General features: G+C 41.4%; 1 protein-coding gene across 2 annotated transcripts in view; it reads right to left on the reverse strand.

Moving 5' to 3' along the window:
- LOC124605312 (nucleoprotein TPR-like) overlaps nt 1-26,622 on the reverse strand; it is a 404,625-nt gene that overhangs the window by 342,281 nt on the left and 35,722 nt on the right. For both annotated transcript variants that reach the window (XM_047136896.1, XM_047136895.1), the window contains exons 2-6: nt 8,635-8,797; nt 7,934-8,155; nt 4,093-4,252; nt 3,779-3,953; nt 3,319-3,543 (exon numbers count right to left, since the gene is read on the reverse strand). In XM_047136896.1, coding sequence (XP_046992852.1) covers nt 3,319-3,543; nt 3,779-3,953; nt 4,093-4,252; nt 7,934-8,155; nt 8,635-8,797 — 945 coding nt within the window. The remainder of the gene's footprint in view (nt 1-3,318; nt 3,544-3,778; nt 3,954-4,092; nt 4,253-7,933; nt 8,156-8,634; nt 8,798-26,622) is intronic.

Raw genomic sequence — 26,622 nt, forward strand, 5'->3', positions numbered from 1 at the left:
TGAGCCAAAAATATCCTTTTAGAATGGGAAGAGCTACCCCAAAATATAATACCATACGACAATACCGAGTTAAAGTAGACTGATTTTCGCGTCGCACCATCACTAACTTCTGATACAGTTCGAATAGCAAAATTGGCAGTATTAAGTCTTTGAACAAGATCTTGAACGTGGGCTTTCCACGACTGCTTACTATCTATCTGAACACATAGAAATTTGAACTGTTCGGTTTCACTAATCATATGCCTGTTCTGTGAAATCAAAATGTCAGGTTTTGTTGAATTGTATGTTAGAACTGGTAAAAACTGAGTCTTACTGTGGTTTAGCGTTAGTTTATTTTCTACAAGCCATGAACTGAGGTCATGTACTGCACTATTTGAAACCAAGCCAATATTGCACACAACGTCCTTTACTATCAAGCTAGTGTCATCAGCAAACAGAAATATTTTAGAGTTACCCGTAATATTACAGGGCATATCATTTATATAAATAAGGAACAGGATTGGCCCCAACAATGATCCCTTGGGCACCCCCCACTTGACAGCACCCCACTCAGACCCCACATCACAGCCGTTATCAATATTGTGAATAATGACCTTTTGCTGCCTGTTGCTAAAGTAAGAGGTGAACCAATTGTAAGCTACTCCCTGTATTCCGTAATGGTCCAACTTCTGGAGCAATATTTTGTGATCTACACAATCAAATGCCTTAGTTAATCAAAAATTATGCCAAGCGTTCAAAACCTTTTGTTTAACCCATCCAGTACCTCACAGAGAAAAGAGAATATAGCATTTTCAGTTGTTAAACGACTTCTAAAGCCGAACTGTACATTTGATAGCAAATCATGTGATATAAAATGATCAATTATCCTTACATACATAGCCTTTTCAATAACTTTTGCAGACACTGATGGCATAGAAATAGGTCTAAAATTATCTACATTATCCATTTTTATAAAGCGGCTTTACTACTGAGTACTTTAATCGCTCAGGAAACTGAACACTCCTAAAGGGAAAATTACCTATATGGCTAAATGCAGGGCTAACATATGCACCAAGCGAGGTGGCGCAGCGGTTAGCACACTGGACTCGCATTCGGGAGGACGACGGTTCAATCCCGCGTCCGGTCATCCTGATTTAGGTTTTCCGTTATTTCCCTAGATCACTCCAGGCAAATGCCGGGATGGTTCCTTTGAAAGGGCATGGCCGACTTCCTTTCCCATCCTTCCCTAATCCGAGCTTGTGCTCCGTCTCTAATGACCTCGTTGTCAATGGGATGTTAAACACCAATATCCTCCTCCTCCTCCTAACATATGCAGCACAGTACTTTAATATTCTGCTAGACACTCCATCATAACCATGAGAGTCCCTAGTCTTCAGAGATTTAATTACTGACTCGATCTCCCTCTTGTCTGTATCACAGAGGAGTATTTCAGACATCAATCTCGGAAAGGCATTTGTCAAGAAAGTTATATGATTTCCTGTAAAAACTACATTTTTATTTAATTCACCAGCAATGCTCAGAAAATGATTGTTAAATACTGTACATATATCTGATTTATCAGTAACAGAAATATTTTTACTGCAAACTGACATTATATCATCGACCTTGTGCTGCTGACCAGACACTTCCTTCACAACAGAACATATGGTTTTAATGTTATCCTGTGAATTAGCTATTCTATTTGCATACCACATACTCTTTGCCTTCCTGATAACATTTTTAAGTGCCTTACAATACTGTTTGTAATGGGCTGCTGTAGCTTGATTGTGACTACTTCTAACATTTTGATATAATTTCCTCTTTGTTCTACATGATATCCTTATCCCACAAGTCAGCCACCCAGGATGCCCATTACTGCTAGTACCCCGTTTAGAATGTTCTAATGGAAAGCAACTCTCAAAGATCATGAGAAATGTGTTCAGGAAAGTATTGTATTTATCATCGATGTTATCGGCACTATAAACATCTTGCCAGTCTTGTTCCTTGACAAGATTTAAAAAACTCTGTATTACTGTTGGATTAACTTTCCTACATAGTTTGTAATTAAATATGACCTCAGTTAGAGTACAAAAGCCTTTTAGTGTTAAAATTTGTGCATCATGGTCTGAAAGGCCATTCACGCTTTTACTAACGGAATGCCCATCTAGTAATGAAGAATGGATAAAAATATTGTCTATGGCTGTGCTACTGTTCCCCTGCACCCTAGTTTGAAAAAACACAGTACCAATTCTTTACCATTGCTCTGTATTCATTAAATCAAATAAACTACTTGTCAGAGAGTTCAATACCTTACTTGTTTTGTTCCTCTTGTCAAATCCAATTATGAGCTTCACATCTAATAACCATGCTGTTAATATGATGTCAAAAATCAAACAATCCAAAAGGACTACATGGTATCCTACTCACAAATGAAAGTTTATGCACTGTATCTCTTAATTTATGCAAACTGTACTAAAAGTAAACTTCATTTAGCAATAAATGTGATGTGTAATATATACAGGATTATAATTACAAAAGTTCAGTACAAAACTACAAGCCAGAAACTTTCAGCCTTCAGTGCCTAGCATATATTTTTTCTTTTCCCATCACAAATATTTTTTTCCACTCTGCTCATGGGTCATAAATGGTTGACATCCCCAATCAAAATACTTACCCTCAGTACTAACAAGAACACATTACACAAGTCAAATCATTCCATGAATTTTGAAACTACCCATGTAATTTCAGTGGCTTGTACATTTATATTGACATGTCCCATCTGAAGACATAATAATACACAAATGACAAGCATGAAGGTAAAAATATTATGAAACACCATTAATGTGACTGAAATGATCACATCAGAATAAGTAAGTGGTGACAGATATCTACGGAATGAGACTGATAGACTGTCAGTCTAACAAATCTAGATGCCTAGATCAAGTGCTTGCTAGTTAAGCACAAATAATTTCAATTGAGCAGTGATCCCTGTTCCAAGCTGTAATTAAAAAGGAAACTGTAGGTTACTTTCCTGTATCACCCGTGATACACTCCACAATACAGCATCAACTAAGGAGATGGGTGAACATTAGTTTAAACCTATTTTCCAATAATATCCTAAAGAGTACGACAACTGCAAGCTGTTCTTACCGAGTACTCTTGATGACTTGTGGACTGAGAGGAACATTTTATTCTATGATGAACGAAGGAATAGTTACACAAGGATAACTGTGACAGGAACAGAATGAAAAAATATAAAGGGGAAGTTAATAAATTCATTTGGAAGGAGAAAGAACACATGAAACAAATCTACAGTGCACTATTAATAGGAAAACATACCTTTCAAAGCAGTTTTCACCATCTCATTTGCAATCTGTAGTTCTTCTTTCAACTTTTCCTTCTCTTTCTCCAGCTGTTTGTGCCTTTTCTCATGATAACTGTTATGTTCTTCCACTGAACCTACCATCTTCTCATATTGTTCCATAGTTTCTTCCAGTTCTTTCTGTACACCTTCTAATCTGTATTCAAAGTACTGTGCTTTGGAGACTGCATTATCCCTTTGGCCTGACAAACAATTTTTTAGGAACAACTATTAGTACAGTGATAATGCTGCAAAACACACACACACACACACACACACACACACACACACACACACACAGAGAGAGAGAGAGAGAGAGAGAGAGAGAGAGAGAGAGAGAGAGAGTGTGTTTTCCACTGAAATTTCTATAATTAATAGTTTGCTTGATGCAATATAAAGAGATTAAAAGATGAGAGACAAAATATTTAGCTTACATACCCTTATGTTCATTTACCATTGTCTTGTGCGCTTGAATCTCTTTTAAATGATTCTCATGCAAACGTTCCATATTCTCACGCTCTTGTGCTATAGTCTGCTTAGAAATTTCTAGCTGCTCTTTGAGTTTCTCCACAGTTGCAGTCAATTCTTCATTAGCTTCTTGAATAACCCGTAGCTGAGAAAAAAGTATTCTAAAGCTGAACTTTAATTCTATTGAAATAACTAATAATACTCTATTTAGAAATTATAACAGTTAGTATATTAGCACATGTCCGACTCTCATTTACAGGAATACTAATCAAATATGGGCTTACTTCTTCCTCTTTATGTGACAAATGCACTTCAAATTCATTTCTTCTCACAGCATGTTCTCTTTCGAGATATGAATTTTGCTCCAGTGTCTTCTTCATCTCATTCTTAAGACTGGAAATCTGCTGCATAAGAATGTCACGCTCATCATCTAACTCCTTCTCCCTGAAATTTATTAATAAATTACTTATCAATTTAGCAATTAATTTAATACTATGGTTGTTTGTGTATGACACTTTCAGAAGCATAATCATTTTTAAAATGTATAATGTCTGAGCTTATTATCCTACTGCAAACTGCAACTGTCCACACTATACCAAGGGTTGGAGAAATGTTGTCACACTGACACCAGAATCATGCACTGACTACTAGCGATTGTAGGTAGGGGGGTGACGGGGGAGGGGTGGGGCAGAAGGGGCACTTGCTGCTGCCTCCCCCCCTCTCCTTGTAATCTGGATTACAGAGTTTTTATTCATTAGAGAATTCTTCTAGAAGTGATAACCATAAATTCTCCAGATACATTTGGTTTTAGTTCTAGTGGGTTTATCAAAAATGACCAACTCATTTATATTAAATACGACAATTTTCAGGATGTGACAAACATCCCACTCGGATAAATTCTACAGATGCCTATGCCCAAGACTATCATTTATTGGGCAACATAGAGGCACAGACAAAGATGCAATTCAGACGTACTTCAGCATCACTGTTAAGTATTTTAAAGGCTCCTCAAATATTCCAGAAAACGACAATGTCACACTTATTGTAATCACGTGTCTAAAATGAGGTATAAAACCAGGTTTCCCATTACATATTAACTCCTTTCAAACAGGTCCAACTGTCATCAACTGATGGCAATTGTTACATGTATCTTTTGGTAACTTTGTTCAATGTTAGTTGACATAGAAACACCAATGGCTACCTTTTATCTCCATAAGAATGATGCAGTATATTCTCCTGTTCCTCTCAAATTATCATCTGACACACAGGGGACCACCCTGTATGTGTGGTGATTAGTAGGTAGCTGTTAACTAATACTGATACAATGTTCTACCTTTTATAATCTGGTCCACATTTTCTCCACTCTGAATTTACAATTATCTTAAAATTGGCATGGAATGGTCAATATGCATCAAAATTGTTCAGTGATGAGACGATGACCTCTGGTGATTGTCTGCAATTCTTCCTCAACGGCACTGAGCTGTTCATAATAAACTGATTTGATTACCCCTAAGCTCATACCTTTTGGGATGTGATATACAGTAAAAATAACCTTGCTTTTACACTCCTGGAATTAATGTTTTCCCACTGTTTACAACATTTTTTACTGATCCCGTCACATTTCCTATGCCCACAATGTTAATTTGCACAGGATTTTGCATCAACATATTTATAATTTTCCCACAATTTATGCACTGCGAAAAAATGTTTGTGGAGAAAAAATGACGCTAGCAAGATGTTGGCCGTCCAGTATTGGGACACTTGGGCACTCTACTAAGCAGATTTGAAATGGTAAACACGTAAAAGTTGGAACAATTCATGCCGCATCCCCCGCCACTGCCAAGCTCTAAGTGGCGTGGTGGCTGATGGGAGCAACTAAGTTCGTTCGAACGAAGATATCATGACCAATCACAACCATTTCCAAACTGTCTCTACTGCACAAATGCAGTTTTGTGATTGTTGTGAACCATATTTAGTGTTTTTCGATGTATGGCCACTTGAAGCACTAGTTGGCACCGTCATTCACTTTGCATTGCTCAAATGTTTTTAGTTTAAACACAGCGCCGGTGCGTATTTTATTCACACTGAGTAAAAGGTGTTTTGAGAATTTATTCTCGTTGTCGAGTGCAGTATTTACATATGTATTTATTGTGATGTTATACAAACAATGTGAGTGACAGTTTGCTTGTTTGTGTGTGTGTGTGTGTGTGTGTGTGTGTGTGTGTGTGTGTGTGTGTGTAGTTTCCAACACAACTGATGAGGCACAGTACCTGATAACCTCGAAAAGACGAATACAGTGCATGAGATGCAGAATAATTCATATTCAAACACCACACAAAATACTTATGTATATATTTGCAATTGACAAAGGGAAAAAATTCTCGAAACTGCATCGTACTAAGCATGAAAAAATACATAACTAGTGCAGTATTTCATTATTTAAATAATGAATGACAGCTGCAGGCTTTCAAAACATCGATTATGACATATGAAAATGAGTCTAACGTTCCTACTTCCCAGACAGTTATCAGTTCCAGTTACATAAGCCTTTTTTTTTTTTTAAATAATAAACCTTCATTAGATAATAAACCTTCATTGGATAATAAACCTTCATTGGATAATAAACAAGTCCCTGACAAGTCTTTTGATACCTTTTATGTACATATGTCATACATAAAGTAGAAGGGGTATCCTATACGTAACTTTTACAGCTTACAACATTATTTCCCACATTTTACACCGTTTTTTGAAGTACCTTGAAAGTGTAAAAGCGGGGTTACACTCTAGTTATTCATCCCAATGTTCTGATTTGATGGTTCTGATTAAAGTCAACCTTCACAGCTGACCCAAGCATCCAGATTATTGATGACAACTCATCAAAAACACAGGCCATTATAATTTTCACTGTGTAAACATCTTGAAGTAGCTAGGTGATCTGAAGCTCCTATCTTCTACAGCCTGAGATGGTTTGTCATCCACAGAATTAGTCTATCGAAGCTGAACTCTATGGCTGAATGCGGCAATCATTGGTGAAGAGAACATGATGCCAATCCTGAGCAGTCGATCCGGCATGTTGTTGGGCCCACGTGTACCGCGCTGCATGGTATCATAGTTGCATAGATAGACCTTGCCATGGACATCAAGAGTTAAGTTGCACATCATGCAGACTATTACACACAGTTTGAGTCATTACACGATGTCCTGAGGCTGCACAAAAATCATTATTCAACATGGTGGCATTGCTGTCAGGGTTCCTCAGAGCCATAATCCGTAAGTAGCGGTCATCCACTGCATTAGTAGCCCTTGGGTGGCCTGAGCAAGGTAAGTCATTGACAATTCCCATGTCTCTGTATCTCCTCCATGTCTAAACAACATCGCTTTGGTTCACTCCAAGATGCCTGAACCTTCCCTTGTTGAGAGCCCTTCCTGACACAAAGTAACAATGCGGATGTGATCAAACCGTGGTATTGACCTTCTAGGTATGGTTGAACTATAGACAACATGAGTTGTGTACCTCCTTCCTGGTGGAATGACTGGAACTGATCATCTGTCAGACCCCCTCCGTCTAACAGGTGCTGCTCTTGCATAGTTGTTTACTTCTTTGGGCAGGTTTAGTGACATCTCTGAACAGTCAAAGGGGCTGTCTCTGTGATACAATATCTGCAGTCAACATCTATCTTCAGGAGTTCTGGGAACCGGGGTGATGTCAAACTTCTTTTGATGTGTGTACTATGTTAACTTTTTTACAACGGCAGAAATGTTTTGGAAGCATGAGAGAAAATCTTCAATCATTTAGTACAATTAGTTGAGCGCTGTAATTTCCTTAACTGTGAAGTCCAGCTAACCCCAACATTTCAAATACTGTGAGATTTGAAGAGTGCCTGCACTCTAGGTACGTCCATTTCTATTGGTATACTATACAATCATCTGAAAATGGTTTCAGAATCCAAAACTGTGCAGCACTGAAATCAAAACTAAAGGGATATCTCAATCTGTCCGATGACAGCTGGTTGGCAGAATGTACTCTCATTCGACAAATTGTGGTGGTTGTAGACCCACTTGCAACTAAAATGGTATACAAGTTTTAGACTCCAACTGCTAATACTACACACTTTAGGAATGTACCTGACTTTTAGATCCACTTCTTTAGTTTTCAGGTACCCAGTTTCACGGAGTATCCTACAATTTTCTGTTGTAACAGCATCAAATTTTTGCGTAAGTGATTCAATTTCGCTATGACAAACACGAATTTCACACAACCTCTGTTCCAATTCTCTTCTTGCATTATCTCTTTCCACAAGTGCTGCATCATGTCGAAGTTTGTATTCCTCAAACTGCTTCTCCAACCTGTAACAAAAATGATCTGGCAATGAAAAAGAAACTAAAATACAGAAGTTAGACAGACTGCAACATTTACACGAGACTGTCTGATGGATTAACAAAAGACACCATTCTATGTAGCATGCTTTGAAGTAAAAAGGGAAAGTAGCAGATATATAAGACAGGATATAGCTCAGCTGGAGATACCTTGACTGTAGTTCTAACAAGAAAGCAGTTCCACATTATAGTACCTGTAAAGTTTCAGTAGGGTTGCTATGTTTTATTTTGATTTTGTCATGACCTCTGTTGTTTTGATTCCTATTATTAACATAGACAGCCACAGCTACTTACATTAACAGTCTTTCCAAAATGATACATTACTAAACAATGAAAACAATTTCAAGTAAAATTTAGAAAAAAATGTATAGAGACAAAATGTCACAGAGCAAAAAGATCAGAATAAATATGTTTCTAGGAAAATACAGACAAAATATGAGAATACATACGTTACTGTTTTTTGATGCAGTGTTAAATTTTCATTCTGTAAGCTTTGCAATTTCTTCTGCAAATCAGATGCTTCACACAAAGCATTACTGAGGTCTTTCTTGACAGTAAAATAATCTTCTGATTTGCATGATAAGTTGCTTTCCAAATCACTGATCTGCTGCTCTGAAAAATTAAACAATTTTTTATTCAAAATGTGAGCAACACAGATCATCCTCACTTTATAAATTAGACATTGACTCTAAGCAACAACTTTGCATTAAATCTACTTCTAATAGCTTTTATACGTTTTATACGTGACTAATAAAAGTTCCCAATTTCTGTGTGTTGTGTAAGAACAGTTGACATGAAGCTCTTTAACACAATGAAAATTAATAATAAATTTTGTATTATTTCCATTAACACGTATCTGAAATGGAAAGTTCCACAAGAAAACGAATACTAAAACCAAATTACAATGCACACAAAAGTAGCCAAAAAAAATCCAAATAAATCATTAAGTTTTTAGTTTGATTGTACTCATCATGTAAAAAAAAAAAAAAAAAAAAAAAAATCAACTTTGTAATTTCAGTGTACACTGGAAGCACTTAAGGAGTGAGGAAATTACCTGAATTCCATAGACCACAATAGAAAAAGAAAGCTTTTAATCAAGAATGGACATAAGTAAATTCTGGGACCAGATTTATGCCGCTGACAATTGTGTGGGTCTTACATAGCTTTAGTTGTCCTATGTCGAGAAAAATTCAGTAAAGTCAAATACGATAAGATGACACTGCCTTTAAATGGCAATAATAGGTTTAAGATGAATTGGAGGAAGTTGATCTTTCACAGCTCTCATGGTGACTAGGTCACTCTGAAAGTCAAAAGAATGATTTCAGGTTTCTAACAAAGTAGGCCTACATGGTTTCATTTGCACACAATATTTAGAAAAGAGAGGAAGAGATCTTTTGTATGTGCTCCAAGTTCATTTATGACTGCAGTTTTGAGCACGCAATGAAGGAAAAGTAAGTTAGTCATTGAAATATTGGACACAAAACGTAATTATGAATCTGTTAAATGCCACAAAATATATAATAAATCAATCATGCCAAGAAAATGACAGAAGCTGAAGAAATGGACTTAAATTTGTGGTACGGCCAGGACTTGAGCCTGGGTCTCCTGCTTACCAGGCAGATGTGCTAGCAATTACACCACCATAGCAGTATACATAACACAGCTGCATGGAGTATCCTTGTCCAATGCGCTCCCTAACACAATCTTCAATTACACGCCTTCAGCCTATTTTCTCCTTTTTAAATTGTCAGCATTGCCGAGGCTCTCTGGTATTGGAATGGCACCCCAGTTTTGTATGTAATGGGGAAATCCTGCCTGTATCTCAAGTGTAAGGGGGGGGGGGGGGGCGCCTATAAATAAAACTGGAGACGCCTATGTCTCAAGGAAAATTTAATTACATCAGATTTATGCCAAGAAAACTACAGAAATGACAAAGTTTTAAGAACAATTATTTTTTTAGTTTACCAATGAACTTCCAAAAAAGACACTTCACTGCAGCATCAGTCTATCTATCTTAACAACTTTCAACAGTGTACAACTATTAAAAGCATATTTCCACATGGTATTTAATCACTATTGGCCACAGAGAAAAAGCAGTTGTGAGCAGGGATAAGGACATCAAAAATCGTATTTGTGATTTATGTAAGGTTATCCTTCCAAAACTATTCTATTTTGTTGGATAAGTGACTTCCAGCATGAAAGAAATTTCCTTAAAAACAAAAGTGAATCAATGGACCCGGAAACAATTTTCCTAGAAAACAATGTAATTGTTCTGTGAATGGTTGGTGGATGGCACCTACTACATCCGCAGTACAGTCTGTAAATTCTTGGGGCAGAAACTACATGCCAGATTAAGACTGTGCTGGATTGGAAATTGAACCCAGAACCTTACTTTTCCACAAAATACTCTTACTGCTGAGCACAGGTCACAATCCACCCTCCCAATTACCGAACTTCACAGAAGTTCCCCCACATAGCATGCGGGGCCAGCACTTAAGGAAAAAAGCAGATTGTGGAGGAATGGCTTATCCACAGCCCATGGGATTGTTTCCAAATTGAATTTTTAACTTTACAGTGGAGTGAGTATTGCTTCAAAACTTTCTGGTAGATTAGAGAGATGACACAGCAGTTAGTACACAATGATGATTAGTCATCAAAAGTGAAACCAGCAAGGAGAGTGATCAAAAGAATGGTATGTACTACAATCAGATACACTACCGTTACAATTCTTTGTGAAGAAGGTATGACAGTAAAATCAGACAATGTGTCCAAATAATCCAGAATAAATAGTTCACTCAGGATCCTTTTATACCCTGATGAAAGCTCATTACAAACCCAAATATACCTGTTCCAATTAACAATCCAATTATTGTATATGTGACTTCTTTTTCCTTTCACAAGTCAGAGAAACCATCCATGGCCATCAGGCCCTGGGAACAACTAAGAAACATTCCTGAAGAAAATTCCAGAGGTAGCATAATGTGTAGACTTCAGTAATTATTTTGAGAATATGCACCTGACCAGATAACTTGCTGGAATTCACTTGGAGAGGATGTAAAGTTTTTTGGAAAAACATGAGTTTGCATTACTGTCTCAAAATTTTATGAGGTCTCCTGATAGTCAATGTTATATTTGACAGAAAGGAAAGAAAGAAGGAAGATTATGGTTCAACTTTCCAATGATGACAAGAGCATTAGAGATGTAGGAGATTCAAACTTTAAGCACACTTGCGAGTAATAGTAAGTCACTGTTACATACAAGTTGAGTATGCAATTCAGCAGGATTATATGGAATCTAATCTCTAGAAGGTAAGTATCTGAAAAACTGGACAACGTATGAGAAATGATCAAAATGATAATGAATATAATATGAATATGTGTTTTTGCGGGAGAAACAAAGCCTTTCCTCAGAGCAATCATCTTGAGAAAGTGGCCCATCCAGCTGCGTAAGAACTTTAAAAGACCATCCCACAATGACAACACAGACAGCAGTTACTTATCAATATATTAATATGAATAATTAAAAATATAATTTAATGTGTGTGTGTGTGTGTGTGTGTGTGTGTGTGTGTGTGTGTGTGTGTGTGCGCGCGTGTACACACATGCATTCGCACACCATTCCTCATACTTTGTAAAACTGTTATTTCAGTCATCACATAAAATATCAAATAAAACGAGAATCGTATGAAATAAGTGCTAAGGTTTTCTTACTTGGGTACATGTGCTTGTGCACATGTATGGCTGATCCCAAATTAATAACATGAAAAACCACTTTGAGAACATGGAAAATTTGGTTAACTGTACCTTAGATGGACATTAAAAATTACTGAAATAAAAATATGACTCTCAGTATCTATTACAAGAACAGTGAACACACAGTCCAACTTATAGAACTATGATTCAGATAGTTCTCGAACATTTTTAAAAAAGCAGATGAATCGACCACACTGAAAGACAACATTAAAATAAGCTATCTAGTAATTTGGGCAGGAGTCTAATAACACACAAAACTTTAAAACGTTTTCCATACCAGTCTCAATCTTATTTAAAACATTGCATCCAGAAGAACCACAGCTCTCTTGTCATGTTATAAAATGCAACTTACTGCTGGAGGAGGTGTTGGTGGGTCAAGGTGACCTGTTCTGAACTATGTTAAAGCCACTTCTTTGCTTTTAAAGGGATGTTCGCCGGAGTGAAACTGCTGGTTTCACAAACTAAGGTTTGTTATTTCGTACCACTAGCTACACACTCTCAAAATTACACTTAATTCTCCTCAATGAGGTAGTAGCACACAAGTGGACAGCACGAGGTAGAACATTATATTCCTTGCACAAGTCCCTTTCTGCCACATCAGCTTGTTCAATTCCCTGCAATCCCGTGTAACCCGGTACCTGGCAGAATGATACTTCCTACCCTTTCCATAGTAGCATGTCAAAGGTGTTTTGTCTGCTGTGTACATTTTTTTCTGTTGGATAAATGGAATGTACAGCAGTTAGGAAACCAGAACCAACGAGAAAATAATTACATTGAATGTACCTCATCTGCTCTATCACCTTCAGGATTGCATAGTGCCCTGTGTATAAGATTGTAAATCTGCAATGAAGTCAAATCCTAAAGTTGCGGTCAAGAGAAATTACTGTGCAGCTGACAGAACTGCCCTGCTTAGAACGAGCAGTATAAACAGCTGGTAAAATTTCAATGTTTATCAAAAAATGCGTTAAAACTCACCCCACCCCCCCCCCCCAATAAAATGCGACTGTGTACGAGAGTCCTTATCCTGCGCCTCACTACTGACCAACCCTTAGTTAGACGATTCAGGTTCACCAAACAAAAAGCTGTTCCTTTGCACTAATCCCAAAACAGTTTTGTTGCTCCTCAGAGATTTGTATGAACATGTTCCACTTACAGTTAGTGAAAAATAACAAACTGATCACTGGGAAGGACTGGAACTTACCCGCATGTCACACCATGAGGAACTTTGGCTGGATGGTCACAGGTGGTTCCTCAGGCTCTGCGCAGTGGCTAGGTACAGGGCTTGTCCTGAACGTTTCAATCACCAAACTAGTGACCTCACTGAATCGAGTCTATTAGTCTCCTTCCTCCACCAGCCCTTATTCCCTTCCCTACTCCCACTACAGCCCCATACAAACCGTCTACCCCCAACGCATCTCCAAAGTCCTCTCCCCCTCCCTCCCACACAGCCCCCTGATGCTGTACTTGGCAGCCCACCATCCTGGCCCCAACATGTCCCTGCACATTCCCTCACACAGCACTACAGCATTTTACCTCACCCCCGTCCTGCTATCCCTCCCTCCATCTGACACCTCTGCTGTACTCCCACTATCCACTTACCCTAGAGGAGAGACAGGAGAGACAGCTCCTAGAGATGACAGTGTCCCCCCCCCCCCTCTCTCTCTCTCCCTCTCCCTGTGTGTGTGTGTGTGTGTGTGTGTGTGTGTGTGTGTGTGTGTGTGTGATGTGATGAAAGACTTCGGACATCTAAAAGTAAATATCCAACATTTCACTTTTAAATTTGCCTGTCCGCTATTCAACAGCTCCTCCTCCATATGGTAAGCAGCAGCCTATCCTACAAAAAGTTATTCTATCCTAGATTTTCTATTTATTTTAACCACCATGATGGCAACCCATAACTACAACGCATATGATAAAAAATAGTGAGACTGTCAGGGAATTTATATGTACTCATATCTTTGCTTGATGACAGACTTCTTAACTTCATACAATTAGATGGTTTTTGCAACTGTAAAAAGTAATGACTGCACAACCACTGAATGAAACAGATTACTTGTGACACCTGTGATTCATGTAGACAAAATTATCATTGCAAGAAGAAACCTTAGTCGTGTTTGTAGTGATGACTCACAAAGCTCATTTACATTTTAACTATTTCAATGACAAACAAAACTTTCATTTTTTGTTTATGGTGAAACTGTTAGTGTTAGATCATAATATTACAAATTTCTGACACTGAAAATAAGGTGCTTTTTCTCTTGAATAGTACGGTTTCAGCGGGACACAGGGCTCAAATGATCAAAATATTGGAAACATTTGGTCAATGAGTAATTCCTCAACAAAAACAGTTTAATATCTGCTTTACTTAACGTTTGTCAGCGTAACTTCTTTTCTGGAGCAGTACCTATTCGGGAGGGGGGGGGGGGGGGGCGGCGGCAGGGGTTGGGGGGAGAGAGGGAGAGTACAACATGAATTAAAGTAGGAAATGTAGCCTAAATATTAGTCAAAGTTTTGACACTGATAAATGAGATAGATGAATAATGTTCTGGACAAAAAGCTACTGTCAGTTGTGAAGCGTTGAGTGTCAAAGAAGATAATTCAAATAGCCTCCATACTGAAACCCATCAGCTAGTAATAAATTTCAATGTGTAGCAGTTTTGGCAACTTGGTATTTAAGTTCACCAGCAAAGGCTCCTTAGTGACAGCTATTATACTACCTGTTTGTTGGGAGCTACATACATACATACAGAAGACATCCAAGTCCTACTGATACAACCAGTACACAGCATGACTTGTTCAAAGGGCAGAAGGATATTGAGCTTTTTGGAAAGTATACAAAATCAATATTACACTAATATTGTTATGAAATGGATTCACGTTTTGCTGAATCAGCTGTTTGTGATATATGAAAATTTCTGTTAGACTGATACTCAAACCCGGATTTCCTGTCTATTGCGAGTGGTTTTCTTAATCACTTCAGCTACCTGAATATGCCTCCAGAACCGATCCAAACTTCCACATCTCACAGAGTCCACAATCCTTATGCTCACACATTCCATGATATTTTATCATTATTTTTATCTGTTGAAGCCTGGATACTTTACTGATGGTTACAATGCATCTATCTTCACACAACAATGTCCTCCAGACTCTGTGACATATGGAAATTTGAAGTGGTCCTGGAGGCGTGCTTGGGTACCCAAAGTGCTTAAGGCAACCGTTTGCGAGAAGTCGGAAATACAGGTTGAGTCAAGGTAAAGTACAAATTTTCATGCGTCGCAAACAGAAGGTGTAAATTCAGATTCGCAAAAACAGTGAATCTGTTGCATCATATTTACCACAACTGTAATCATCAGTACAGTGTATGTCACTTTAAACACATATGCACGTCAAAAGGACATTGTAATGTGAAGATAAGTACACTGCAGAAAGACAGGCATTGTAACCATCAGTATCACTAATAATGGTCAAATGAAATACTAATTGAATGATTTCTTTGTGAAACTATGTAGTTAAATCTTACTCATCTCTATAAATGCATATAGAAGTTGGGCTACAGCAGCACTCACCACTGGGCAACACTAAATAATCTTGTAACAGGAAACAATAAGCCTGTTTAAGCACAAGACTTTGGTTGGTTGGTTGGTTGGTTGGTTGGTTGGCTGGTTGGTTTGTGGGGGTTGAAGGGACCAGACTACAAAGCCCATCGGTCCCTTTTTCCATGACCATGAAAACCCACAAGGAATAAAAACAAGCAATGGAGGTAACTAGGGACAACACAGAACAAGAAAGACATAGACCAGAAAAGAGGAATTAAAAACACACAGAGCATTACCGTGGTTGGCCGACCGTGTAAACAAAAAAGGAAAAGCCAACCATCAAGAGAGACACTAAAAACTGCAATCTAAAACAATAGGCCAAAGGCCAGACCTGACACAAAAAAAAGAGACACATGAATAAAACTCAAAACTAAGCCTGCCATTGCAGCGTCATCTGTTAAAAGTGCAGGGAGCGTATCAGTCAGTGCAAACGTCCGCCTGAGTGCAGTTAAGATCGGACAAGCCAACAAGATATGGACCACTGTCAACGCTGATCCACAGCGACATACAGGTGGGTTCTTGCAGGGCAATAAATGACCGTGTGTCAGTCAGGTGTGGGCAATGCGAAGCCAGCAGAAAACAACCAAGTCCTTGCAAGAGGCACGCAAGGAGGAGCGCCACACACTGGTAGTCTCCTTGATGACCCGAAGTTTGGAGAAGGCAAGGTGCGCCATTCAGTACCCCCAAGCATCAAGGACTTTTTGTTGCAATACTGACTGGAGATCAAATTCCCGAAGGCCTACCTCCAGGACCGTGATACTGATAGTCTGTTTGGCCAGTGTGTCAACACTTTCATTACCCGGGATGCCGACATGACCCAGGGTCCACACAAAACCCACGGAGCAGCCGCAACGGGCAAGAGTATAGATGGACTCCTGGATAGCCATCACCAGACGAGAGCAAGGAAAACACTCGTCAAGAGCTCGGAAACCACTCAGGGCGTCACTACAGATAACAAAGGACTCACCTGAGCAGGAACAGATATACTCTAGGGTGCGAGAGATGGTGACAAGCTCTGGAGTGAAAACACTGCAGCCATCCAGCAATGAGCATTGTTCAGATTGTTCCCCAAGAGTCGAAGCATAACCAACTCGACCAGCAACCATCGAACCTTCGGTATAGACTATGGAAGAGCCGGGAAACTTGGCAAGGACGGAAAGTAAGTGTCGGCGGAGGGCCTCAGGAGAGACTGAGTCTTTCGAGCCTTGTGCCACATCCAGCTGAAGGCATGGGCGGGGCACACACCACAGGGGTATATGTATATGGGCCTGGGAAAGAGGTGGGAGAGGGAAAAACTCAAGCCCAGAGAGAAGAGACCAGACGTGAACCATAATCGGACACCCCGACCGGGGCCGCTGTGTGGGAAGATGGATGACTGAGGTGGGGAACAAAACAGTAATTTGGATGTCCGGGCAAGCTACAAACAAGTGCAGCATAAGCGGCCAGGAGTCGTTGGTGATGGATCTGCAATGGAGGGACACCAGCCTCCACAAGTAAGCTGTTTATAGGGCTTGTGCGGAAAGCTCCAGCTGCGAGTCGGATCCCACAGTGAAGTGTGGGGTCAAGCAACCAAAACGCGGAAGGCGATGCCGAACTGTAAGACATAATCAAAATGGGACTGAATCAACACCTGATACAGTCGGAGAAGGGTAGACTGATCGGCACCCCAGCTAGTGTGACTCAAGCAACATAGAGCATTAAGATGCCGCCAGCATGTTTGTTTAAGTTGCCGAATATAAGTGAGCCAAGTTAACCAGGCATCAAAAAGCAATCCCAAAAACCGATGTATCTCCACCACAGTAAGAGGTTCACCATCAAGATAAAGCCATGGCTCAGGGTGAAAAGTGCGATGCTGGCAGAAATGCATGACTCAAGTCTTGGCGGCCAAAAACTGGAAGCCGCACGATACGGCCCAAGACTGCGCCTTGCAGATAGCACCCTGCAGCTGCCGTTCAGCAATTGCAATGCCAGTGGAGATATGGTACAGGCAAAATCATCAGCTACAAAGAAGCCAATGTGGATGTTCCAACAACTGCAGCTAGCCCAGTGATAGCAACTAAAAAGAGGCAGACACTCAAGAAACAGCCTTGCGGGACCCCATTCTCCTGGACTCGGGAGGAACTATGGGAGGGACCAATTTGCACACGGAAGGAATGAAGCAACAGAAAATTTTGAATAAAAATCAGGAGCGGGCCACTAAGACCCCACCCATGATGCCTGGTGAGGATGTGATGTCGCCATGTTGTATCATATGCCTTCCACACATCAAGTGTGGAATGTCAGATCCCTTAATCGGGCAGGTAGATTAGAAAATTTAAAAAGGGAAATGGATAGGTTAAAGTTAGATATAGTGGGAATTAGTGAAGTTCGGTGGCAGGAGGAACAAGACTTTTGGTCAGGTGATTACAGGGTTATAAATACAAAATCAAATAGGGGTAATACAGGAGTAGGTTTAATAATGAATAAAAAAATAGGAGTGCATGTTAGCTACTACAAACAGCATAGTGAACGCATTATTGTGGCCAAGATAGACACAAAGACCATGCCTACTACAGTAGTACAAGTTTATATGCCAACTAGCTCTGCAGATGACGAAGAAATAGATGAAATGTATGATGAAATAAAAGAAATTATTCAGATTGTGAAGGGAGACGAAAATTTAATAGTCATGGGTGACTGGAATTCATCAGTAGGAAAAGGGAGAGAAGGAAACATAGTAGGTGAATATGGATTGGGGGGAAGAAATGAAAGAGGAGGCCGCCATGTAGAATTTTGCACAGACCATAACTTAATCATAGCTAACACTTGGTTCAAGAATAATAAAAGAAGGTTGTATACCTGGAAGAATCCTGGAGATACTAAAAGGTATCAGATAGATTATATAATGGCAAGACAGAGACTTAGGAACCAGGTTTTAAATTGTAATACTTTTCCAGGGGCAGATGTGGATTCTGACCACAATCTATTGGTTATGAACTGCAGATTGAAACTGAAGAAACTGCAAAAAGGTGGGAATTTAAGGAGATGGGACCTGGATAAACTGAAAGAACCAGAGGTTGTAGAGAGTTTCAGGGAGAGCATAAGGGAACAATTGACAGGAATGGGGGAAAGAAATACAGTAGAAAAAGAATGGGTAGCTCTGAGGGATGAAGTAGTGAAGGCAGCAGAGGATCAAGTAGGTAAAAAGACGAGGGCTAATAGAAATCCTTGGGTAACAGAAGAAATATTGAATTTAATTGATGAAAGGAGAAAATATAAAAATGGAGTAAATGAGGCAGGCAAAAAGGAATACAAACGCCTCAAAAATGAGATCGACAGGAAGTGCAAAATGGCTAAGCAGGGATGGCTAGAGGACAAATGTAAGGATGTAAAGGCTTGTCTGACTAGGGGTAAGATAGATACTGCCTACAGGAAAATTAAAGAGACCTTTGGAGAAAATAGAACCACTTGTATGAATATCAAGAGCTCAGATGGCAACCCAGTTCTAAGCAAAGAAGGGAAGGCAGAAAGGTGGAAGGAGTATACAGAGGGTTTATACAAGGGCGATGTACTTGAGGATAATATTATGGAAATGGAAGAGGATGTAGATGAAGATGAAATGGGAGATAAGATACTGCGTGAAGAGTTTGACAGAGCACTGAAAGACCTAAGTCGAAACAAGGCCCCGGGAGTAGACAACATTCCATTAGAACTACTGATGGCCTTGGGAGAGCCAGTCATGACAAACCTCTACCATCTGGTAAGCAAGATGTATGAGACAGGCGAAATACCCTCAGACTTCAAGAAGAATATAATAATTCCAATCCCAAAGAAAGCAGGTGTTGACAGATGTGAAAATTACCGAACTATCAGTTTAATAAGTCACAGCTGCAAAATACTAACACGAATTCTTTATAGACGAATGGAAAAACTGGTAGAAGCGGACCTAGGGGAAGTTCAGTTTGGATTCCGTAGAAATGTTGGAACACGTGAGGCAATACTAACCTTACGACTTATCTTAGAAGAAAGATTAAGAAAAAGCAAACCTACGTTTCTAGCATTTGTAGACTTAGAGAAAGCTTTTGACAACGTTAACTGGAATACTCTCTTTCAAATTCTGAAGGTGGCAGGGGTAAAATACAGGGAGCGAACGGCTATTTACAATTTGTACAGAAACCAGATGGCAGTTATAAGAGTCGAGGGGCATGAAAGGGAAGCAGTGGTTTGGAAAGGAGTGAGACAGGGTTGTAGCCTCTCCCCGATGTTATTCAATCTGTATACTGAGCAAGCAGTAAAGGAAACAAAAGAAAAATTCGGAGTAGGTATTAAAATGGATGGTGTGTTGAAGGGAGGATATAAGATGAACATCAACAAAAGCAAAACGAGGATAATGGAATGTAGTCGAATTAAGTCGGGTGATGTTGAGGGTATTAGATTAGGAAATGAGACACTTAAAGTAGTAAAGGAGTTTTGCTATTTAGGGAGTAAAATAACTGATGATGGTTGAAGTAGAGAGGATATAAAATGTAGACTGGCAATGGCAAGGAAATCGTTTCTGAAGAAGAGAAATTTGTTAACATCGAGTATAGATTTTAGTGTTAGGAAGTCGTTTCTGAAAATATTTGTATGGAGTGTAGCCATGTATGGAAGTGAAACATGGACGATAAATAGTTTGGACAAGAAGAGAATAGAAGCTTTGGAAATGTGGTGCTACAGAAGAATGCTGAAGATAAGGTGGGTAGATCACGTAACTAATGAGGAGGTATTGAATAGGATTGGGGAGAAGAGAAGTTTGTGGCACAACTTGACTAGAAGAAGGGATCGGTTGGTAGGACATGTTTTGAGGCATCAAGGGATCACAAATTTAGCATTGGAGGGCAGCGTGGAGGGTAAAAATCGTAGAGGGTGACCAAGAGATCAATACACTAAGCAGATTCAGAAGGATGTAGGTTGCAGTAGGTACTGGGAGATGAAGAAGCTTGCACAGGATAGAGTAGCATGGAGAGCTGCATCCAACCAGTCTCAGGACTGAAGACCACAACAACAACAACATAAAAAAAGATGACAATCAGATACTGACGACGGGCAAATGCCGTACAGATGGCAGACTCCAGGTAGACCAGATCATCAGTGGCAGAGCAGCCCTTACAGAACCCACCCTGAGATGGAGCCAGAAGGCCCCGAGACTGAAGTAGCCAACTCAACCTCCATACGTTCAAGCAACTTGCACAGAATGTTGGTGAGGCTAATAGGGTAGTAGCTGTACGCCTCCAGTGTGTTCTTGCCAGGCTTCAACACTGGTACGACAACGCTTTCCTGCCATTGAGACGGGAACTCACCCTCAACTCAGATACGGTTGAAAAGGTCTAGGAGTTGTCACTGGCAGTCTACCGAGGGATGTTTGAGCATCTGACAGTGGATGCAATCCAGCCCGGGAGCCGTATCAGCGCAAGCAGCTAGGGCACTTTGGAATTCCCACTCACTGAATTGAGCATTGTATGATTCAGCATGGCGTGTATGGAATGAAAGGCTCTTACGTTCCAATCGCTCTTTCAGGAAGCGGAAGGCCAGCAGGTAATTTGTAGAAGTAGAACTCTGAGCATAATGCTCTACTAAGAGGTCTGCAATTATGTCTAATTCAGTACAGACTGCTCCATTCAGGGATAGACCAGGGATGCTGACGGGGGTATGATATCCATAGAGTAGCCTAATCTTGGCCCAAACCTGCAATGGAGAGGTACAGATACCAATGGTAAAGACATACCTTTCCCAGCACTCCTGCTTCCGTTGGCCTATAAGGCGTCAGATTCGGGCATGGAGCCGCTTAACGTAAGGAGGAGTTCCAGTGTTGGGTGCCACTTAAGATGTGGGAGGGCCCGCCTGCAATCTCTAATCGCCTCAGCGATCTCCGGTGCCCACCAAGGCACAGTCCTCTGCCGAGGGGACCCGGAAGAACAGGGAATTGCAGATCCCGCTACAGAAACGATGCCGGTGGTTATCATTTGAACCACCATATCAATGGCATCATGAGAATGAGGCTCAATAGTGGCAATGGAGGTGAACGAGTCCCAGTCAGCCAATCAGCCATATTCAAAGTCCATCTAGGGAGGCGTCCAGAAGAGGGATGCTGTGGCAGTGACAGAAAGATCAGAAAGTGTTCACTACCGCATAAGTCGATATGCACATTGGACAAACGGTAGAAGGCCAGAGTTGCAGACCGAAAGGTCGGTGGCCGAGTACGTACCATGCACCACACTAAAACGTGTGGAGGCACCATTATTTAAAAGAGAAAGGTCGAGCTGTGCCAACACGCTCAACGACAGTGCCTCGGCCTGTTGCCACCAATCCACCCCACAAAGGGTTATGGGCATTAAAGTCACCCAGTAACAGAAAAGGCGGTGGCAGTTGGGCTATCAGCGCAGCCGATACATGCTGTGGGACACCACCATCCAGTGGAAGACAGATACAGCAGACAGTAACAGCCTGAGGCGTTCACACCCGAACAGCGACAGCCTCTGAAGGTAAAGAGAGTTAAGGACGTAGATGCAGATTCCACCAGATATCCTCGCATAAGCTGCTCCACCAGATATCCTTGCATAAGCTGCCCGATTCTTATAAGAACTCTGATAGCCACGGAGAGCAGGGGTTCGTGTCGCCAGAAACCAAGTTTCCTGGAGAGCAATGCAGAAGAAAGGGTGAAGGCTGATAAGTTGTTAGAGCTCAGCAAGGTGGTGGAAAAAACTGATGCAATTCCACTGGTGAATAACACTCTCCGTAGCCAAAAATGGCATGAAGGGACCAAGGAGGCAGATTACGCCACTGGGTTTCCTGCTGCCACCGACTGAGTACCAGTGAGATTGACATCCATTGCATCTGAGAGTCCGGCGATATCTAAGTCCTCAGCGGACACCAAAATCTCCACCTCATCCTCAGACGCAGCTCATAGGGTGCAATGGTCTGGGTGCCACTGCAAAGTCTGGATTCCTGGGTGCCTTCTTTTTTGGTTTCTCTCACTGTTCCTTCAATGGTTCTGGCTGGGAGGGCTTCACTGGGTCAGTCTACATCTACATTTATACTCCGTAAGCCATGCAATGGTGTGTGGCGGAGAGCACTTTACGTGCCACTGTCATTACCTCCCTTTCCTGTTCCAGTCGCGTATGGTTCGTGGGAAGAACGACTGCCAGAAAGCCTCTGTGTGCGCTCGAATCTCTCTCTAATTTTACATTCGTGATCTCCTCGGGAGGTATAAGTAGGAGGAAGCAATATATTCGATACCTCATGCAGAGCTGCACCCTCTCGAAACCTGGACAGCAAGCTACACCGCGATGCAGAGCGCCTCTCTCGCAGAGTCTGCCACTTGAGTTTGCTAACCTTCTCCGTAATGCTACCACGCTTACCAAATAACCCTGTGACAAAACGCACCCCTCTTCTTTGGATCTTCTCTATCTCCTCTGTCAACCCAACCTGGTACGGATCCCACACTGACGAGCAATACTCAAGTATAGGTCGAACATATGTTTTGTAAGCCACCTCCTTTGTTGATGGACTACATTTTCTACAGACTCTCCCAATTTATCTCAACCTGGCACCCACCTTACCAACAATTAATTTTATATGATCATTCCACATCAAATCGTTCCGCACGCATACTCCCAGACATTTTACAGAAGTAACTGCTACCAGTGTTTGTTCCGCTATCATATAATCATACAATAAAGGATCCTTCTTTCTATGTATTTGCAATACATTGCATTTGTCTATGTTAAGGGTCAGTTGCCACTCCCTGCACTAAGTGTCTATCCGCTGCAGATCTTCCTGCATTTCGCTGCAATTTTCTAATGCTGCAACTTCTCTGTATACTACAGCATCATCCGCAAAAAGCTGCATGGAACTTCCGACACTATCTACTAGGTCATTTATATATATTGTGAAAAGCAATGGTCCCATAACACTCCCCTGTGACACGCCAGAAGTTACTTTAACGTCTGTAATTGTCTCTCCATCGAGAACAACATGCTATGTTCTGTCTGCTAAAAACTCTTCAATCCAGCCACACAGCTGGTCTGATATTCCGTAGGCTTTTACTTTGTTTATCAGGCGACAGTGCGGAACTGTATTGAACGCCTTCCGGAAGTCAAGGAAAATGGCATCTACCTGGGAGCCTCTGTCTAATGTTTTCTGGATCTCATGAACAAATAAAGCGAGTTGGGCCTCACACAATTTCTGTTTCCGGAATGCATGTCGATTCCTACAGAGTAGATTCTGGGTTTCCAGAAATGACATGATATGCGTGCAAAAAACATGTTCTAAAATTCTACAACAGATCGATGTCAGAGATATAGGTCTATAGTTTTGCGCATCTGCTCGACGACCCTTCTTGAGGACTGGGACTACCTGTGCTCTTTTCCAATCATTTGGAACCTTCTGTTCCTAAAGAGACTTGTGGTACACGGCTGTTAGAAGGGAGGCAAGTTCTTTCGCGTACTCTGTGTAGAATCGAATTGGTATGCCGTCAGGTCCAGTGGACTTCCCTCTGTTGAGTGACTTCAGTTGCTTTTCTATTCCTTGGACACTTATTTCGATGTCAGCCATTTTTTCATTTGTTGAGGAGTCTCACGGACTGAGGAGGACCGTGAAGCCCTACAACCAGCTACCTGTAGTTGCTTAAGCCACTGGCGGGTGGCCGCTTTTCCACTTGTCGGAACGTGGGGAGTGACCCAAGGGACCCCTTCCTGGCGAGAGGAACCGAAGAAGACATACGCTTCTCCAGCTGTGAAGTGGGGGCTGATGTCCTCGATGGTTGGGTGGGGGGGGGGGGGGGGGGGGGGGGGGTTGCTCCCGAAGTAGGAGGTGCAGGAGCAACAGGAAGGGAAGTGGCCCCCATCATCAAGGGGGCTGGTGGAGTCTGACGGCTCTGAGAGCCAACTGTAGGTGGTGAAACGGGAGACGGTAGAACCTTTGTCACAGCAGCGGCGTAGGTAGATGTCATACACACAGGATGGAGCCTCTCGTATTTTCGCTCAGCCTTAGTGTAGGTCAAGCGTCCAAGGTCTTGTATTCCATTGTCTTCCATTCTTTCTGTGGAATCCTACAGTCCGGCGAGCAAGGGGAATAGTGCTCTCGGCAGTTAACACAGATGGGAGGCAGGGCACATGGAGTATTGGGATGCGAAAGACATCCACAATCTCGACACGTGACGCTGGAAGTACACCAGAAAGATATACAGTCAAACTTCCAGCATTTAAAACACCACGTTGGGGGAGGATGCATGGCTTCATATCAGAGCGGTAAACCATCACCTTGACCTTTTCGGGTAATGCGTCACCTTCAAAGGCCAAGATCTAGGCACCGGTGGCAACCTGATTATCCCTCAGACCCCAATGGATGTGCCAGACGATGAGAACACCTCGTTGTTCTAGGTTGTCGTGCAATTCATCATCAGACTGCAAAAGAAGATCCCTGTGGAATATAAGACCCTGAACCATATTCAAGCTCTTATGGAGCATGATGGGAACAGAAACATCCCCCAGCTTGTCGCAGGCAAGGAGCATCGATGACTGGGTAGAGGATGCTGTTTTGATCAAGACTGACCCAGAGCGCATTTTGGACAAGCACTCCACTTCACCAAACTTGTACTCTAAATGCTCTACACAGAACTGAGGCTTCACTGTCGTGAAAGACGCCCCATCAGCTCTCGTAAAAATCAGGTACTGGGGCAAATAAGTCTCACTGCCATACTTAGCCTTTCGCTCCTCCCATGGTGTGGCCAGAGAGGCAAACGATTTGGGGTCATACTTCTGAGCGTTGAATTGAGCCCAGGAACGCTTAGAGACTGCTGGTGGCTGGCCACCAACAAGAGATGATGTACCACGCTTCACTGCATGTTATCTGCTCTGATACCACCCACTCCGACCAAGGGTTCTCCCCACGGGTGCCACCCAGCCTCAGCAAGGGCCACCTGGCAAGATGGCCAGTGCTGAGAGTCCCGATGCCACAGGGTGAGGGGCATCTACTCCTTGGCATACATGGGGAGTTAACGATGCAGGCATCAGCAGAGCAATCCCTGTGTTGTCAGGGGGCTGCAACCAACAGGGTACATGGTGGCCCCACCACAACGGACTGGCTACCGTGCTGGATATCAGGTGCAAAGAAGTCAATGGCTGTCGGTGGCACAGAAAGCGACACTGAATAGTGCATAGCGGAAATCGCACCCAGGAATGTATCCTCCCCCAAGAGATGGAGAATGAGCAGGACTGCAAAGTGATGATGAGAAAGGTGGCTAAAGATCTCAACGCACGATGGACACAATGCACCATGTAAGGCGCTCTTCCCCAATTGGTTCGCTCTTCAGGAAAATTTGGAAATATGGAGGTCAAACCCTACAGGGGACCATCACATAAAGGCCGAAACGTGAGAGACTCCTTTTAGTCGCCTCTTACAAAGGCAGGAATACTGCAGGCGTACTCTAACCCCCAGACCCAGCGGGAGGAGGGGGTTGGGGGGGTGGGGGTGGGGGGGGGGGCATTACCTAGCTACAGAAGGAGAATTTCTGTGGAGGTGATAGGCATTATTAGATTGTGGACTGACAATATGTTTCGAAAAAGAAATAGATTTTTTTCTCCATAAAGTCTGTAAAGTAGAACAGACCATACCAGTGACCACACTGCAACTGCAGTGCAATTAGGAACCAATTTCTTAATATGAAAAACAAAAGCTATCAAACTGTATAATAAAACTGAAATTATGTGGTCTTAATAAATAATGAGAATATGAGAGAATGGGGAGGGGAGAACATAATTTTGTGAAAAGTGTACTACTCAACCTCTCCTCAAATGGTTTGACACCTTCGTCTGCAACTGATTTCTGATTAATGAATTTAATTTCTTTGAAAATTGTGCTATAATATTCAATTCTACTTGCTACCTGAAAATGTATAGAACTAAAACCTCTCTAAACGGCTTTTAAGGAAATTCTTGAACACTGTACTTCAAGTTTTACACCTAAATTAAAATCAACTTATTAAAAGTAAGTTTTCAATGTACAAGGTTTGACACAAAAATATACAAAACTTTTGCTTTTTCAAATACATTTATTTAAAGGTCAATAT

This window comes from Schistocerca americana, chromosome 3 (genome assembly GCF_021461395.2).
Source record: "Schistocerca americana isolate TAMUIC-IGC-003095 chromosome 3, iqSchAmer2.1, whole genome shotgun sequence".
Classification (NCBI taxonomy): domain Eukaryota; kingdom Metazoa; phylum Arthropoda; class Insecta; order Orthoptera; family Acrididae; genus Schistocerca; species Schistocerca americana.